The sequence below is a fragment of the Bos taurus genome, chromosome 2 (assembly GCF_002263795.3).
Source record: "Bos taurus isolate L1 Dominette 01449 registration number 42190680 breed Hereford chromosome 2, ARS-UCD2.0, whole genome shotgun sequence".
Lineage (NCBI taxonomy): Eukaryota > Metazoa > Chordata > Mammalia > Artiodactyla > Bovidae > Bos > Bos taurus.
The window spans coordinates 104091029-104109998 of NC_037329.1; the positions used below are offsets into that span (position 1 = coordinate 104091029).

At 38.9% G+C, this 18970-nt stretch overlaps 2 protein-coding genes across 2 annotated transcripts in view; one reads left to right on the forward strand and one right to left on the reverse strand.

Annotated features, from left to right (window-relative positions):
• TMEM169 (transmembrane protein 169) overlaps positions 1 to 18970 on the forward strand; it is a 62760-nt gene that overhangs the window by 23848 nt on the left and 19942 nt on the right. The gene's annotated exons all lie outside the window — the stretch shown is intronic.
• The window catches only part of PECR (peroxisomal trans-2-enoyl-CoA reductase), a 48025-nt gene that overhangs the window by 22955 nt on the left and 6100 nt on the right, over positions 1 to 18970 (reverse strand). The window contains exons 2-4 of the mRNA XM_002685568.7: positions 16089 to 16222; positions 13954 to 14119; positions 6231 to 6312 (exon numbers count right to left, since the gene is read on the reverse strand). Coding sequence (XP_002685614.3) covers positions 6231 to 6312; positions 13954 to 14119; positions 16089 to 16222 — 382 coding nt within the window. The remainder of the gene's footprint in view (positions 1 to 6230; positions 6313 to 13953; positions 14120 to 16088; positions 16223 to 18970) is intronic.

Below are 18970 nucleotides of genomic sequence, written 5' to 3' on the forward strand. Positions count from 1 at the left end.
CTCGTCAAACAAATCTCACATAAGTCAAGGCCCACATCTTCCTGTTTGCATGCATGTTCCGTCATGTGCAACTCTTTTGAGATCCCATGGACTGTAGCCCTCCAGGCTCCTCTGTCCAGGGAATTTTCCAGGCAACACTACTGGAGTGGGTTGCCATTTCCTACTCCAGGGGATCATCCCAACCCAGGGAATGAACCTGCGTCTCTTGCATCTCCTGCGCTGGCAGGTGGATTTTACCATTGCGCCACCTGGGAAGCCCCAAGGCCCACACAAGTTCCCCCCAAATCACCATGTGAAAAACAGGAATATTTTGAGGAACTTTTAATTATGAAAGAAAACAAGTAAATTGGTAATTTGGAGGGTTACAAGTGTGGTTATTCTTTAAATCAATTTTAGGTAATAAGGTATATGAAATTCATATGTCAGGCTAGAAATAATATCAAAAGAACTTCTAGACATACCAAAATTTAAATAAATGTTAAGATATTTCCAGGGAAGAGGTTCAAAATATTTTGGTCTGCACCCATATGGTGCAAAAGGTAGAGACATACCATGGTTTAGAATTTCCAAGCATGTAACCACTCCTCACTAGAGATTACCTCTAGAGCCCCAATTTCCTGATGAAAGCCCACTCCCACCCCAGTGTCGGCTGCAGAGCCCTAGCAGGACTCCAGGCAGAAGCCAACTGCTCCCATCTGCCAGAGTTACCTGAGCAACCTCATCATCATCAAATGCAGCGAACACCTGTGTCACACTACATCCACCCATCCCGGGGGGATTCACACGACGGGTTTCCTTGCTTGACACCAATGCTAGGAGGGACCCTTCTGGAGTACCTCCCAGCTGGGCAGGGTCACAGGGTTAATGCGTTGCTTTACACTACCGGAAGCAAGAGGCGGGAACAGAACAGATGAGCGTCTGCAGGACGCACAGTCAAGTCCGGGCCCTCTTCTGTGAGGAGGACCTAGAGGTGCTTCTCCCCTTGTCCTCATCCCCTGACCACCAGGGCCACCACATGAAGTCCAGACTCTCGAACAGCCCTCAACCCCCCACACGCCTCTCGAGAGAGAGAAGCAGGTGGAAGACCAGAGACAGAAAGTACTTTCTGAATTTCAGCATGGGAAGCAGTCTGCAGAATGTGAGCAAGAGGCAGTTGAAGGGTGGCGGAATACGCCCCCCGAAGTATGCTGCTGCCCTGGTGGAGCGATCATTTTCAGCTGGGGTCCCTTGAAAAACAGCAGATGCAGAGAGAGGCTTTCTCAGAGAGAGGCTTTCTCTGAACTCCCCTTATTGGCCAAATGGAACTGAGTGTCATAAATCCCCTCCCTGGGAGTCTCTTCAACCAGGGGAGGCTGACTGTTGTCACGGGTGGGAGACTAGAGGTCAACGCCACATCCGAACAAACATCGTCACCGACTATCATATCTCCCATCTATTCTTCAAAAGGCCCATCCATCTTTCCTAAAGATCACCTACTCCCCACCCCAAGAGGCCTATAACCCCTCTCCCCATTCCCTATTAAGTGAAAATGAAAGTCAGTCATGTCTGATTCTTGGCAACCCCATGGACTATACAGTCCATGGAATTCTTTAGGCCAGAATACTGGAGTGGGTAGCCTTTCCCTTCTCCAGGGGCTCTTCCCAACCAAGGGACTGAACCCAGGTCTCCGTATTGCAGACAGATTCTTTACCAGCTGAGCCATGAAGGAAGCCCAAGAATACTGGAGTGGGTAGCCTCTCCCTTCTCCAGTGGATCTTCCCGACTCAGGAATCGAACCAGGGTCTCCTGCATTACAGGTGGATTCTTTACCAACTGAAAGATCAGGGAAGCCCATTCCCTACTAAGATAGTGTTTAATCCTAAATTCAAAGCCCCAACAGGCAGTCACTTATTTTTCCCTGGGTATCTCCCATGTATACATGAGGTACACATGTGAATCAACTTCTTTTTGTTTTTCTCTTGCTCATCTGTCTTTTATTACAGGAGTCTCAGCTTAGAGCTCAGAAGGGCACAGGGAAAATTATTTTTCCTCCCCTGCATAGTTCTCTCAAGGTTAGCTGATGAAGAGAAGGACATTTAAAACAGACTCAGTGCAACCACAATAGCATCTTCAGACTACATCTCCACACTCAAAGATCTACTGAAGAGGCTGGCAGAGAAGAGTGTGATGTCAGAAGGGAAACTGCTGCTGGATGGTGAGACCACCTACGACAGGTGTGACAACCTGAAGCCCCCAGCTCTCTGTTTGTTCCATAAGGAAGAAAGGATATGCCCTGCCTCTGCAGTATTTGGCACTGAAGAAAATTACACAGAAATTGAAAGTTACTCTGGATCTTTGAAACAGCACATCCTAATCTGTTTGTTTCTGGGGATTGAAAAAAAAAAAAAAGGTAACATTTGTGAAGAAAAAGCAGAGAGTTTATCCAGAGAGATTTACTGCTTATCCAGTGTTGCAGTGAAAAGGGGGGCAAAGAAAAAGTGAGTTTTTCTTTCCTTTCCTGAGAACAAAGAAGATGGAGAGAACAGTGAGCAGATCCGGTTATTCCTTGTTTTTACTTTAACTGTTCCTAACCTGTTCTGCCCCCTAACTCTGCATGGACTACATTCTGCACCTACTGTCCTTTAACTCTGTGCTAATTACATCCTGAATTTGGTGCCACCTGTACAGAAGTCTCTTGGCAAACCACCCCTTGTGATTTTTCTCTTTTGCATTATAGAAAGAGGGCCGGAGTACAGTTCATAAAAGACAATGGATCCAACCACCAGGCTACTGGACTGCCAGACCCAATTATTGGGCTATCTGAACCAACCTATGACTGTTTTTGAATCAGTGCAAGAGGAAGAAGAATACAAGATCCTTATACCGTTATTCCTCATCTCCAATCCCTGACTGCTAGCCCTCATCTATATAATCCTCCAGATTCCTCTAGGAAGGTGGGGGCACAGCTCTTGAGGCACAAGCCTACTGTGTTCGCCCCTCCACTGGGTGAGGATTAAAGCCACCTTTCTAGTTCCTCTAAACTCTCTGCATTTTTTTCTTCAGCTTCAATGGGCATAGGCAAGTAAGATTTTGGCAATATCACCAGCAGTCCTGTGTTCTGAAGGATTTGATTCTGGCTGGCATTGCTGGGAGTTCCAGGTGGGTGAGACACCTGAATGGACCACAGGGTTTATAAAAACACCCTTTCCAGGAAGGGAAAGTGACCCCCATCAAAACAGAACAGATGGCGGACAATTCAGCTGCAGGTTGGTGACCGTGCTGTATGGGCTTTGTTCCAGCCACTCTTCTTTTAAAGCAAAAGCCCAGAGAGAAGGAAGGGAAGGGCATTTATCTGGACTACAAGTTCTGTGAGATTTCATTTCACCATCTGAATAACAAGCCTCATAGCCATTCTTTCACCGAGAACAGTTTCTGAAATACTAAGGCCTTATTTCTGTATCAGATGTGATTTAAAATGTCTACCAATCTGTGCAGGAGGAGATTATGAGTGATAAGCCACCTGAAAGGCTATCACACTGCTTCATTTCCTTCCTATAATTTATGAATAGGAGGTAGAATAACATCCAACTCTCAGTGAATCTAGCACTAACAAAACTTTTAAATCCTTCTAAAACTTAAAACATATAAATGAAATCATACATACATGATCTTTTCCATCTGGCTTCTTTCACTCAGAATATTATTTTCGGATTTATCCACATTGCTGCATGAATCAATAGTTCACTTTTCATTTCTGAGGAATACATTATATAGCTAAACCGTAATTTGTTTATTCATTCCTTCATTGATAGGTATTTGGGCCATGAATTCTCTCTCCATGAGAGATCCCAAGCCTGTCTCTTGCCCTTGTAATTATTGACAATGACCCAAAAGATCAGCCGGTCAGTCGAAGCTCCTTTGCATAGATTGCAGTGGAAATTGGACTACTCTTAGATGACACTGAAAATGTCAGGAAATGATCAGAACCAGAGAAACATGTGTGAAAACAACAATGCAATTCAAACACACAAACAAGAGATACTCAGGTAGCCTTTTAACAAATGAATAGATGATCCACTGAGATACTATATCTTGCCCATCAGAGTTGTCCAGAAATTGACAAGACACATTTTGCGTGAGGCTCTGAGGAACAGGCATTCTCGTTCATTGCTGATGGGACAGCAAAAAGCAAAGAAACTTGCAAATGCCTAACAGGATGCCTTTACCCTCCACCCAGCAATCCAACTTTGGGGATGTACCCTGAAGATGCTGCTGCTGCTGTTGCTAAATCACTTCAGTCATGTCCGACTCTCTGCAACTCTATGGACTGTAGCCCAGCAGGTTTCTCTGTTCATGGGATTCTCCAGGTAAGAATATTGGAGTGGGTTGTCATGCCCTTCTCCAGGGGATCTTCCTGACCCAAGGATGGAACCCATATCTCTTATGTCTCCTGCATCTGCAGATGGGCTCTTTACAACTAGCACCACTTGGAAAGCCCACCCTAAAGATATACCTCTGCAAATATGAAAGAAATATTTATAATGTTATTCATTGCAGAATTATCTGTAATAGCAAAATATAGAAACAACACAAATTTCTATTAAATTTGAGACAATGTGTGTTTTTGAAATAATCAATTTGAAAAGAAGTCTGTGACTTCATAGTGGTATACTAAAAAAGTTAATAATAATAATAACATATATTAAAGAAGTGATGGTTGTAATGTTAATAAAAGTCTTTCTACAAAAGAGTATCATCTAAAGAATCTGCCTGTAATGCAGGAGACCTAGGTTCAATCCCTAAGTTGGAAAGATCCCCTGGAGAAGGAAATGCACTCCAGTATTCTTGCCTAGAGAATCCCATGAACAGAGGACCCTGGTGGGATACAGTCCATGGGGTTGCAAAGAGTCATACATGACTAACTAAGCACTGTACCATCAACTAAAAAGCACAGAAGCAACTATGAAATCAGAAAAACCCACATTTTCACAGCCCCAGTGTAATGAGTGATTCACAAAAGGGTCAACAATGGTTGCTAAAATCATGGTGGCAAACAATATTAACAGAGTACCAAATTATTGCCGTACCAATTACTTACTAATTGTAAAGGGATTAAGATCACCACCTTACTTAACAGGTTATTTCTGGGATGAAAGAGTATGGAGGACTTGACTTTCTACATTATATAGTTGTTTGTTTAAACTAGCATGCATAATTTAATACTAAGATAGGTCTACTCCACAAAAACAGAAATTCTGTGTTGGAAAGTTTTTTATAAAATTTTAATTTAAAAAATGGAAAGAATCAGAGCTTACAAGATACAAAAGGAATCAGCATAACTCATTTTTTTTTTTAATCATACTCTTTAACTATTAAACTTGGTCAAGTAGCTTCCTGGTATGTTTTTCAACTTTTTGTTTTGAGTAGCCTTTTAGCTATTATGAAAGAATCTACTACGCCAGTAGGCTGTTCATTTACTTTCTTTAAAAAAAAAATGTTAACCAACTATAAACCAATATAAAATAAAAAAGTTAAAAAAAATTTTTTAAATCAGTTTCCAAAATAAAAATTTATTAAAATCAGAATAAGAGTCAAATAGGTCAAATTCTATTATGGAACAATAATTTACTAGCAGTTCTATTTAAATCTGGATAGGTATATCCATAATGCTCAAAACTAAATTATCATAGATTGGTTTCATTTCCTCATTTTAACCAGAAAGATGTCTCCAGATACATTTAGTTACATCTGGATTAGGACTGCCAGATAAAATACAAGACATTCAGTTAAATGCGAATTTTTACAGGAGACAACAAATCATTTTTAGCATAAGCATGCCCCATGTGGAAATTCCCTGGCAGTCCAGTGGTTAGGACTCCACCCTTCCACTGCAGGAGGGCATGGGTTCTATCCCTGGTGAGAGAGTTAAAAACCCGCAAGCGCACTGTGTGGCCAAAACAGACAAAAACAACAAGAATGCTCCATGAGATATTTGGGACATACTGATAAAAAAAATTATTTAACTGGGCCTATTACTGTTTTTATTTCCTTGGAAAATTGGGTAACCCTAATATGAATGGTAATGTTTTAGAAGTACGTTTCAAAGTTCAATAAAGGGAATTTTAAGTACTGGAGTCCCAATGCATTATAGGGATTAACAATCTCTATTTAAGAAAACCGCTCTAACCTACTCCCCAGCTACTCAACGGACAAACCCAAAGACATAGGAAGAAAAAAATGTAAGTGCTTACACAGCTCCTGGAAATCCATTTTTAGTCAGTACAGTGATATTGACAATAGATCCTCCATGTTCTTTCATCCAGGAGTTGTAAACTGCAGGAGACAGAAAGACAATCCTATTAAATAGTGTCCTGACTCTTCCCTGATACCGTGTTCCAGCTTGCTGCTTATATGATATTTTTAAAATTCTAATTTATTTTTTTTTATAAAAATATTGAGGTATAATTTACTTTGACAGCACATATAGATAACATAAAATTCATCCATTTTCTGTGTATGACTTAATGGTTTTTAATAAATACATATCACCACAGTCCAGTTTTCAAATATTTCTGTCACTCCAAAAAGTCCCTTTGTGACCATTTGCAGTCCAACCCATCCCCAGGCAAACGTTCATCTACATTCTCTTTCTATAGATTTGCCCTTTCTGAATATTTCATTTATTTGGTCATTTGTGCCTGCCTTCTTTAACTCAGAATAGTTTTGGGGAGGTTCATCCATACTGTAACACATGAAAATAAAAATGTTACTTTCTATTTAGTATTTAGCTAAATAGTATTCTATCGTGTGTACATTCCATATTTTATTTACCCATTCACCAACTGATGAACAACTGGACAGTTTCCACTTTTGGATGATTATGAATACAAGTCTTTGTGTGGACATATGTATTTGCTTCTAGTAGGGAGCTACCGACAAGTGGAACTGCTGTGTCATATGCTAAATCTGCATATGACCTGGTAGCTCAGATGGTAAAAAATCTACCTGCAATGCAGGAGACCCTGGTTCAATCCCTGGGTCAGAAGACCCCCTGGAGAAGTAAATAGCTACCCATTCCAGTATTCCTGGGCTCCAAAATCACTGCAGATGGTGACTGCAGCCATGAAATTAAAAGACACTTGCTCCTTGGAAGAAAAGCAATAACAAACCTAAACAGAATATTAAAAAGCAGAGACATTACTTTGCTGACAAAGGTCCATATAGTCAAAGCTATGGTTTTTCCTGTAGTCATGTATGGATGTGAGAGCTGGACCATAGAGAAGGCTGAGCATTGAAGTGAAAAGAAAGTGAAAGTGGCTCAGTTGTGTTCGACTCTTTGTGACCCCATGGACTATACAGTCCATGGAATTCCCCAGGCCAGAATACTGGAGTGGATAACCTTTCCCTTCTCCATGGGATCTTCCGAACCCAGGGATGGGAACCCAGGTCTCCCACATTGCAGGCAGATTCTTTAACAGCTGAGCCACAAGGGAAGCCCTATTAAATAGTGCTTGACTCTTACCTGATACCATTCCAGCTTGCGGCTTATATGATATTTTTTAAATTCTAATTTATATTTTCTTTTTAAAAAAATTTTTATTGAGGCACTGAAGAATTGATGGTTTTGAACCATGGTACTGGAGAAGACTCTTGAGAGTCCCTTGGACTGCAAGGAGATCAAACGAGTCCATCCTAAAGGAAATTAATCCTGAATATTCATTGGAGGGACTGATGCTGAAACTGAAGCTCCAGTAATTTGGCCACCTGATGCAAAGAGCTGACTCATTAGAAAAAGACCCTGATGCTGGGAAAGATAGAAGGCAGGAGGAGAAGGGGACCACAGAGGATGAGATGGTGGATGGCATCACCGACTCAACGGACATGAGTTTGAGCAAGCTCTGGTGGATGGTGAAGGAGAGGGAAACCTGGCGTGCTGCAGTCCATGAGGTCTCGAAGAGTTGGACACAACTGAGCAACTGAACAGTAACAACCAGTATTCGTGCCTGGAAAATTCCATTGACAGAGGAGCCTGGTGGGCTACAGTGCATGGGGTCGCAAATAGTCTGACACAACTGAGCGACTAACAAACACACATACATGTTAAATCTATGCTTAACTTTTTAAGAAACTGCTTAACTATTTTCCAAAGTGTTTTCACCATTTTACAGTCTCATCAGAAATGCAGGAGGGTTCCAGTTTCTCCACAAAATTATCTGGCTTTTTGGTTAAAGCCATTCTAATGGGTATAGTGTGGTATCTTACTGAGACTTTGATTTGCATTTTTTTAATGACTTAAATGGTGTTAAGAATCTTCTCATGTGCTTATTCACCATTTGTATATCTTATTTGGTGACCCATCTATTCAAATCTTTTGCCTTTTTTTAAATTTGGGTTGCTTTTATAAGACTTTTTGTATATTCTGGATATAAGTCTGTTATTAGATATGTGATTTGTAAAACGTTCTTTCCAATCTGTGGTTTATTTTTTCATTTTCTTATTAGTGTCATTTGAAGCACAAACATGTTTAATTTTGATTAAGTCCAATTACAATTTTTTATTTAATTGATGTATTTTTAGTGGGTATCTTAGGATTCTGCCTAACCCAAAGTCATAAAGATTTTTTCCCTTACTTGCTTCTAAGTTTTATAATTTTATTTCCTGCGTTTAGGTCCATGATCCTAATTTTGGACTTTCAGTTAACTTTTATTTATTATGTGAGGTAAGACTCTTTTGCATGTGGATATCCAACTTTACCGGCACTGTTTGTTGATGAGACTCTCATTTCCCCAGAGAACTGCCTCAGCACGTCTGATGAAAATCAATTGATCATAAATATTAGGATTTACTTCTGGATTCTCAATTCTGTTTCATTGATCTATACATCTATTCTTATGCCACTGTCTCATCTTAAAATCAATAAACAGTTTTGAAATCAAGAAGTATTTCTTCTTTTGTAAAATTGCTTTGGCTATTTTGAGTCCTTTGCATGTCCATATATATTCTAGGATCAGTTTGTCCATTTTTGCAAAAGGATTGATAAGGACTGCATTGAACCTACAGATCAATTTGGAAAGAACTACCATCTTAAAAATATTAAGTCTTTCAATTCATAAACACAGAATGTCTTTCCATTTATCTACATCTTCTCTCGTTTCTCTCAGCAATGTTTTGCAGTTGTTAGCATATAAACCTTATACTATTTTGCTAACTTTATTTGTAAATATTTTATACTTTTTGAAGGCAATTTGAAATTTAGGCAAACTTTCTATTCACACAAATCAAGGCAATATTAGAGATGTACATCAGGACTCACTTCAGTGGACGTCCAGTTTTTAGAATGGAAAGACCAGAGAACAATTCAATACCTATTTCTATTAAAAGCTTGAGCAAAAGCAAGCTTTTCTATCCACTACTATTTAATGCTTTCTAGTGAATTCTCACTAAATCGTGTTATGACAGAAAAAAGGAGGTAAAACCACAAGAAAACATAAAATACAATATTTTTTAAATCTAAGACAATTTTTTCATACCCTGGTGGCTCAGATGGTAAAGAATTTGCCTACAATGCAAGAGACCCTGGTTCGATCCCTGGGTTGGGAAGATCCCCTGGAAAAGGGAATGGCAACCCACTCCAGTATTCTTATCTGGAGAATTCCATGGACAGAGGAGCCTGGTGAGCTACAGTCCATGGGTGGCAAAGAGTTGGACATGACTGAGTAACTGGTCCAGTGGCTAAGACTCCATGCTCCCAATGCAAGGGGCCTGGGTTCGATCCCTGGTCAGGGAACTAGATTTCACATGCTGCAACTAAAAGATCCTACTTGCCACAACTAAGACCCAATGCAGCCAAATAAATAAATAAACAAATATTTTTTTTAAAAAGAATTAATAATTAGGAAGTGTGAAGATGTAGAAATAAAGAATAGGTGTTGGGCTGGGAAACTGGTAAAAACTTATAAATCAGACACATAGCAGAGTCCCTGAAAGATACAGATAAAGGCTTGACACACATTCCTAAGTTGTTTTTACAGGAAGACCCTCACCAGATGAAAACTGCTGGCTGCAAGCACGCATAAGCTAGACCAGTTGAAACCAAAAGATCAGTGATGCTCAAAACTTCACCTGGACGCCAACCAAGCTGAAAATTGTGCACGAGCTGATCACCTGCCCTGCAGCTCCCTCCCTAACACTGACGTTAAAAACTCTCCCTTGGGGCTTCCCTGGTGGCTCAGTGGTACAGAATCTGCATGCCAACGAAGGACACATGGGTTCCATCTCCCATCTGGGAAGATCCCACAGGCTGCAGAGCAACTAAAGCTGGTACGCCACAACCTCTGGGCCTGTGCGCTAGAGCCCAGGAGCCTCAACTGCTGAAGCTCGCCTGCCCTAGAGCCTGTGCTCTATACCAAGAGAAGCCACTGCAATAAGCCTTCCCACTGCAACTAGAGTAGGCCCCGCTCTCTACACTACAGAAAAGTGAGAGCAGCAACAAGACCCAGGACAGCCAGAAGTAAAATAAGTTATGGGGAAAAAAACAAAACCCTTCCCTGAAAGCTATTAGGGAGTTCACATCTTTTGAGCATAAGCTGCTCACTCTCCCCATACTTTCCTTCACGGCAACCCAAAGTTCAGTTGACTGGCTTCACCACATGCAGGCGAGCAGACCCAAGTTTGATTCAGTAACATATCAGTATAGCTTCCTAGATTTCTGTTGGAACAAAATATTCTAGGCTTATCGTGCACATTTGCTCCCCCAGACCTGTAATAAGCTGTTTCACTAAAGAATCCCAGTTCCTTTTAACTGGAAGTAACATTCAGAGATCACATAAAGGATGCTAGGAGAACACACTGTCACTGAATTAATAGCTGTTTCTTTTCAGGGGACAAAGCCAGGGAATACATATTTTATTTTAAAGAAAAAATATATCTTGAGTCCATGCTAATGTTTCTAATTAAATTCTGGACTATAGGGGTTTTTATTCAGCCTCATCTGTCTACATTCACTTCTCCTTTTGCCAATGCCAAAAATCTTGGTTCTCAATTGCACTAAAATAACTTATTTACAGAGACATGGAGGCCTGGCATGCTGCAGTCCATGGGGTCGCAAAGAGTCAGGCACGACTGAGCGACTGAACTAAACTGATTTACTCGCTTTAGCCCACAGGACACACCATAAGTCTCCGAATAATATCGCCAACACTACTAGATTTTAAGGGAAATTCCAATATGATTATGTGATAATTGATCTTACTGAATTACTGTATATTTCCTTTGGTGTGATAATGGTATTGCAGTTGCATAGACAACATTTCTTTATTCTTTAAAAATGTAAGTCAAAGTGTGATGATGTATGCAATTCACTTTTAAATTATTTGTGAAAAGGGTGTGGGGTGTTGAGGGGAGATAGAAAGGGAGCGAGGATGAGAGGGGGAAAGACACAGAGATTAGAGAATGCAAATACAGCAAAATGTTAGCACTTGGTGAACCTAAATGAAAGGTATACAGACAGGGAGCAGAGATACAGTAAGTTCAGTTCCAGACCATCACAACAATGCAATATTGCAATAAAGTGAATCACACAAATTTTTTTTCTTTCCCAGTGCATATAAAAGTTATGTTTACACTATACTATAGTCTATTAAATGTAGAACAGCATTATGTCTAAAAAAAAAGTACCTTAATTTAAAAAATATTTTATCACTAAAAAATGCTAACCATCACCTGAGCCTTCAGCAAGTCATAATCTTTTTGCAATAGCATCATCAAAAATCACTGATCACAAATCATGATAACAAATATAATAATGAAAAAGTTTGAAATATTGTGCTAACTACCAAAATACGACACAGAGACCCAAAGTAAGCAAAAGCTGTTAGAAAAACATTGCTGACAGATTTGCTTGATGGGCAATAAAACAAAACATAATAAAACAAGGTATGCCTTAGAAGAGTTCATTGCATTATTATTTCTTTAGCTTTTTCATATATTCAAAATTTTTCCAAAAACAAATGGAGAGAAAAAAATTTCTACATTAGTAAAATGAATAATTAAAGGTTATAAAAAAGTCTAAATTCACCAGAAATTTAAACATGGATCTTTACACAATTCTTTAACAGCCGCATATGGTGTCAAAGAGTACAAGCTGAAGAAGCTGAAACTTCAGGGCAGTCATGACTTAAATCATTTTAATTACATAAACAATACACATTCAATTTAGAAAAATTAGAAAAAGCAGAGAAGCAAAAAGAAAAAGATGAAAATAATATGTAATTTTACCTCCCAGAGATGTCAATGTTTTATTAGAAACTCTTTTAGAATTATCTCTATTTATATATAGCCATATAATAAATATATACTGTTTTTTGCAGAAATGTGATCACACTGGATAGAGTGTTTTAAACCTTTTTTTTCACTCAGTGATATCTAGGAATATCTTTTCATACTGAGAAGTAGACTTTTGTACCTACATTTTTAGTGGTTGCATAGTACTTTATCCTACAGATGTATAAACTTCACTCAACTAATATTTTACTTTAAAATATTTAAATGGTTTTCAGTTTTTCACTATTATTATTCTGGTATAGAAAAATATATGTCCCATATTCCTTGCTGTCAAAACCAAAAGCTAAGTCCCATTGTTTAAAGTAAAAACAAAATAAAAACTATAGGCCTTGGATTCTTTAATTCAATTCTGGCTAATAAAAATCATAACTGAATCTAGACTCTGCAAAGTTCTATTTAATGGAACTGATGGTTTGTAAGAGATTGCTGACTTGAGTGCTGGAAGATGTCAAAGCACTGAACTATGAAGGCTGAGTCAGAGACTAAAACCTGTCTCCTAGCACTCATTTTCCTCTTCTTACAAGAAATTGAATTTGTACTTAGGCACACAGCTAAAGATTCTATTTCCCAGTATCACTTATAGGTAGGCATAATCATTTAACTGAGTTTGAGTTGATGATGAATGTCAGTAAATGTAATGGTGCTACTTCCAGACAATGCTGTTAAAAAGAATGAATTTTACACTTCTCTGAATTCCTGCTGTCTAGAATGCAGTTATGATGGCAGGAACTGAAGCAGCCATTCTGGACTAGGGAATGGACATGTTAAAGACTGTAAACAAGAACAAAGTCCTTATTCCCTAAGGATTATGAAACTACCATACTATCCCTGGACTATACACCTTGAATTTTTATGTGAGGGAGAAATTAACTATCTTATTCAAGCTCCTATATTTTTCTGGATCTCTACACTTCAGTAGTCAATCCTGTTGTCACAATTAATACAGAACTCTGTATTACCAGTTAGATAAAGCCTGAAAATGTCTTCAAGACCTTTGACTTAGAAATGTTAAGAATATAAAGCCTAATCAATGTTGGGGTAAAGACCCTGTGGGTCAGAATTATACTCATTTCACATTTTGCAGCATAGAAATGTCCTGAATAGCTTGTAAGGAAACTCTTCAGTTACCCAATTTCAGGGTTGAGTATTACCACCTATGAAAGATAACCTTTAATCCAAAAACTATGCATGTGTGCTAGTTAATTATTAGTCAGAAAAAATGTAGACTCTGGTATTCTCCTTGAAGGTTTAACAGAATTAATAGGTCCTTACAATAGATTTAACAGATTCATTTCTTAAAAACAAAGTAAGTATGGAGTTTTCCTTAATTTAATGAAGCACTTTGTAGCTATATCTTTGTACAAATTCTTAATCATTTTTACATAACTTCCTAGAAATAAAATCAATAGATCAAGCAAATTCATATTTTTAAAATACTGCCAAATTACTCTCCAGAAATGTAGCAATTTACATGGCTATATTGTATATAAGTTAAATTAGGGCTATAAGTGTTGATGACAATAAGTGTTGTGAGGGACTCAGTGTTCTGAGCCCCTCACAATTTCTCTTTCAGGTGCCCTATGATCTTAACATAAATACACTTTGACTTTTTGGATTATTGATCACACTTGCCTGCTTTGCACATATAGAAGGTGCCCGTCAGGTTGGTTTCAATCACAGCATTCCACCCCTTTGAACTGATTTTTTCAGCAGGAGAGAAGAACTGGCCTCCTCCGTTGTTTACTAAGAAATTGATCTTACCGTAAATATCTAAGGTGGATTTGACCAAATTATTTACCTAAAGAAAAACAGTAAAAGTGAACTAGTTATAGACAAATACTGTATGACAGCATTTATATGTAGAATCTAAAAAGTACAACAAACTAGTGAATATAACAACAAAAAAAGAAGCAGATTCATAGAGACAGAGCATAAACCAGTGGTTAGCAGCGTCAAGAGGGAAGCAGGGAGCAACAATGTAGGGGTAGGAGATTAAGAGCTACAGCCTGTTAGGTATAATATAAGTTAAATTAATATATTATATAACATGGGGAATATAGCAAATATTTTATGGTAACTATAAATGGAGTATCACCTTTAAAAATTATGAATCACTATATTATACACCTGCAACCTATGTAATATTGTACATCAATTATACTCCAGCAAACAAATAAAATTTTAAGAGTGAACTGGTTAATAACTAACTTGCTACTTGGACTTTATCATGTGCTTTAGGAGAGTAGCAGAGCTTACAATATCTCACAGTGAATAGTAACTCTGAGAACCATAATAAATGAAGATGTAGTCACAATAAATAAACCTGAAAACCCTGTGTCACCCACAGATCAATATGCTAAATACCCATATGCTTCAATATGCTTCATATCAATATGCTTCAATACCCATAGATCATAATGCTAAATTTAGAATTTTGATGACAAGATTTATCCAAGGATTTGGATCACTCATCCAATAATCTGTAAACTGTAAATATATATAATATCCTGGGTGTTCATTGGAAGGACTCATGTTGAAGCTGAAACTCCAATACTTTGGCCACCTGATGCGAAGAGCTGACTCATTTGAAAAGACCCTGATGCTGGGAAAGATTGACGGCAGGAGGAGAAGGGGACAACAGACGATGAGATGGTTGGATGGCATCACTGACTCAATGGACATGGGTTTGGGTGGACTCCGGAAGTTGGTGATGGACAGGGAGGCCTGGTGTGCTGCAGTTCACAGGGTCGCAGAGTCGGACACAACTGAGCGACTGAACTGAACTGAACTGAATCTGTAAACAACTAACTCAGAATATTGGAGAGTGATGAAATAGACATTACAAAATGAGTTAAAGGGCAGAAGGCATGAAAGGTAGCCTCCAGACTAAACTGTTCTTGCTTAGCTTCCCTCCATGTCTTCCCTTCCTCTCTTTCTCCTGAGGCTACTTGCTGAGCGCCAAAGAATGGATGCTTTTGAACTGTGGTGTTGGACAAGACTCTTGAGAGTCCCTTGAACTGCAAGGAGATCCAACCAGTCCATCCTAAAGGAGATCAGTCCTGAGTGTTCATTGGAGGGACTGATGCTGAAGCTGAAACTCTAATGCTTTGGCCACCTGATGCCGAAAGCTGACTCATTTGAAAAGACCCTGATATTGGGAAAGATTGAGGGCGGGAGGATAAGGGGACAACAGAGGATGAGATGGTTGGATGGCATCACCAACACAGTGGACATAGGTTTGGGTGGACTCTGGGAGTTGGTGATGGACAGGGAGGCCTGGTGTGCTGCAGTTCATGGGGTCGCAAAAAGTCGGACAGGACTGAGCGAGTGAACTCAGAACTCAGCAAGATGGATGGACCTTGAAAATACCATACTATGTGAAATAAGAAAAACAAATACTATATGACCTCACTTATATGTGGAATCTAAAACATGACACAAGTCAACATGTCTACAAGACAAAAACAGACTCACAGATACACAGAACACATTTGTGGTTGCCAAGGAGGAGGGAAGAATTGGGAGTGTGGGAATAGCAGACACAAGGCATTATATAAAGGATGGATAAACAACAAGGTCCCACTATATAGCATACGAAACTATATTCAATATCCTGTGATGAACCATAATGGAAAAGAATATGAAAAAGGACACACACACACACACATATATATAACTGAGTCACTTTGCTATACAGCAAAAATTAAACATGACATTGTAAATCAACTGTATTTCAATTAAAAAAAAAAAAGAGAGATTAGCTTTACCTCCTCTTCATTACGGATGTTACATTTTATGGGAGTAACTTGAGCCTGGACTGTAGGAGACAGACTGGCATTCAGTTCATCTGCAGCAGATTTTAACCTATCAAACTTACGGGACGCAATGACCACATTACATCCTGAGGAGACAACAGTCAAAGAACAAGTAAATATTGATATATTTTCATTAATTGTCTACATTTCAAAAGCAAAAATGTTTAGAAAATATGAACAGAAATATGAATGAGAACGTCTGTTATGGTAATAGGAACTGAACTGATCCTAATTCAAACAGAACAACTAGAATAACTAAAACACTGAACAAATTATGCAACAAGGATTTCCAGGCATTGGGTATCAGGAGGCACAGGACAGTGACAGTGAACACAGGAAACAAATGTGAGCCCTATTATTATTCCAGACTGCTGCCTAGAGAGAGTCTTCAAACTGCAGCGTAGGCAGGAAGAATCCATTCAGAGCCCAGCAGGCTCCTGGGTAGAAGAGATGAAGTTGGGAGTCTGAGGAGGCTAAGACAGCTAGATTAAACAGCAACACAGAGACAAAGGAGGTACACAGGGAGAGAACTCCAGAGATCTCTCGAGTTCCCTCAGATCTTCAGCTGAGCACTGATCGGCACATATGAGAAAAGACACTATCTGAGGCTGGGGAAAGAACCAACCAAAACAAGCAGAAGGAACAAACCCTGACACTCGTACAGCACTAGACAAAAGTTAGTGTTCCAACCAGGAAAACACTCTGACAAGGTATTGGGCAAAGTACCCGGAGGGTATGGCCTCAATAGTGAAGCAAAATTAACGCTAGACTAAAGGCTGTTTAGGACAGTACTTAACAGAAAGAAAGCCTCTTTAAAGTATCAAACTGCTACCAAGTTAACTACATCACAGAACAAAGTTCAGCAATATTTGCAACAATACAAAAATATCCATACAATGATAATAACATAGTTACCTAGGACCACACAAACCCAGGCATATTGCTCTGAAGCAACAGCATACTTAAGAAAAATAAGTAATTTTTATTTTTTAATTTTGCAGAATGCAAAACTTTTGGTCGAGAGATTAAAGGAAGCGAAAGAAAAACAGCAGGAACAGATTGCCAAGAGAGGGAGGCTGTCCTCTCTGGGAGCTTCTACTTTCCAGTCCAGTCAAAATGTTCTATGAGTAACAAATAAATGTTAGTAACATTTGTTAACAAGTAACAAATAAAATGTTCCATGAGTAACAAGATGTTCTAAGAGTAACAAATAAATAAGAGCAGACATCAAAAAAAACAAAAAACAAAAAAAACAGCCTCCAACAAAGTAAAATTCAAATGTCTGAGATCCACTGAAAATCCACAAGGTACATAAAGAAGCAACGAAATACAACCCAGAATGAGGAGAGAAGTTAATTAATAAAAAGAGACCCAGGAATAACATTGACAACATAATTAAACAAACCAGAGATACAGTGGAAAATATTAAAAGCAGCCAGAGAAAAAGAACACAAAACACACAAAGACAGAAGACTTCTTTTCAAAAACAACACAAGCCAAGACAAGTACTTGAAAGTCCTAGGGGTGGGGAGATGACATGGGGGTTTTGGAACCTAGAACTCTTACCCCGTGAAAACAGATTTAAATTCCAGTTTCAGGGAAGAATGAATGGTGCTGTTATCCACTAAAATGAAGCCTGAATTGTTTGATGTTATCAGCTGGGGTTTGAAAAACGTACTGCTTGCCATTGTGTGTTTCTCCTCCCATTAATACATTAATGTTCCCACTTTTGTAAAATTATATATATCTATTAAATAATTAAATAATATAAATATTAAAAAAATAATGGCAAAATAAAGATTCATTCACACATATAGTATCCAGAAGAATTCTTGAAAACAGAACTTCACTACAAAAAGATTAAAGGAAGTTCTTTAAGCAGAAAGGCAATGATACCAGATGAAAATCTAAATCTACAGAAAAGAAAAGAGAGAACCAGAAATGGTCACTATGTGAGTAAATAAATATGAAGACTTTTCTTATTTCTATTGAAATCCTGCAAAAGTTGGTGATTGTTGAAAGTAAAAATGGTATCAATGTATTGTAGGCGTTATCACACATGTAGAAGCAGAATGTATGAGGACAGCATTTAATTGTTACATGAATGTCTCCTGTACTGGGAGGCGGGGTTTTCACCTGTACCACGACCTGGGAAGCCCACTGTATCCCTTACACTAATAGAGCATTTAAGCCTGTACTGGATAATAATTAACAGTCTCCTCCCACTCACTTTCGTCTCCTGGAGGACTGGGACCCTGTCATTGTTATAACTGTTATACTACAAACAGGCCACATATTCAATATTAACATATGGAACAGATGACATTTGGAAAGGTTAAAAAGTAAAATGGCTCTGCATTTTGGCCAGAACTAGTTGTATACATGGAGAAGGCAATGGCACCCCACTCCAGTACTCTTGCCTGGAAAATCCCACGGATGGAGGAGCCTGGTAGGCTGCAGTCCACGGGATCGATAAGAGGCGGGATCGCTAAGAGGCGGACACAACTGAATGACTTCACTTTCACTTTTCACTTTCATGTATTGGAGAAGGAAATGGCAACCCACTCCAGTGTTCTTGCCTGGAGAATCCCAGGGACAGCAGAACGCTAGAAGCACAAGCAGAGCCTGGTGGGCTGCCGTCTATAGGGTCGCACAGAGTTGGATACGACTGAAGCGACTTAGCAGCAGCAGCAGTTGTATACGAGGAGATAGTTTCTGTATATTAAAATAAGTCACTTAAAAAAAACTATCTTTCAAGCTGAGGTTATAATTTAGTGAATTCCATATGCAGACAATTTTTGGAAATTCTGATAGGTAATCTGAGAGCTTTACAA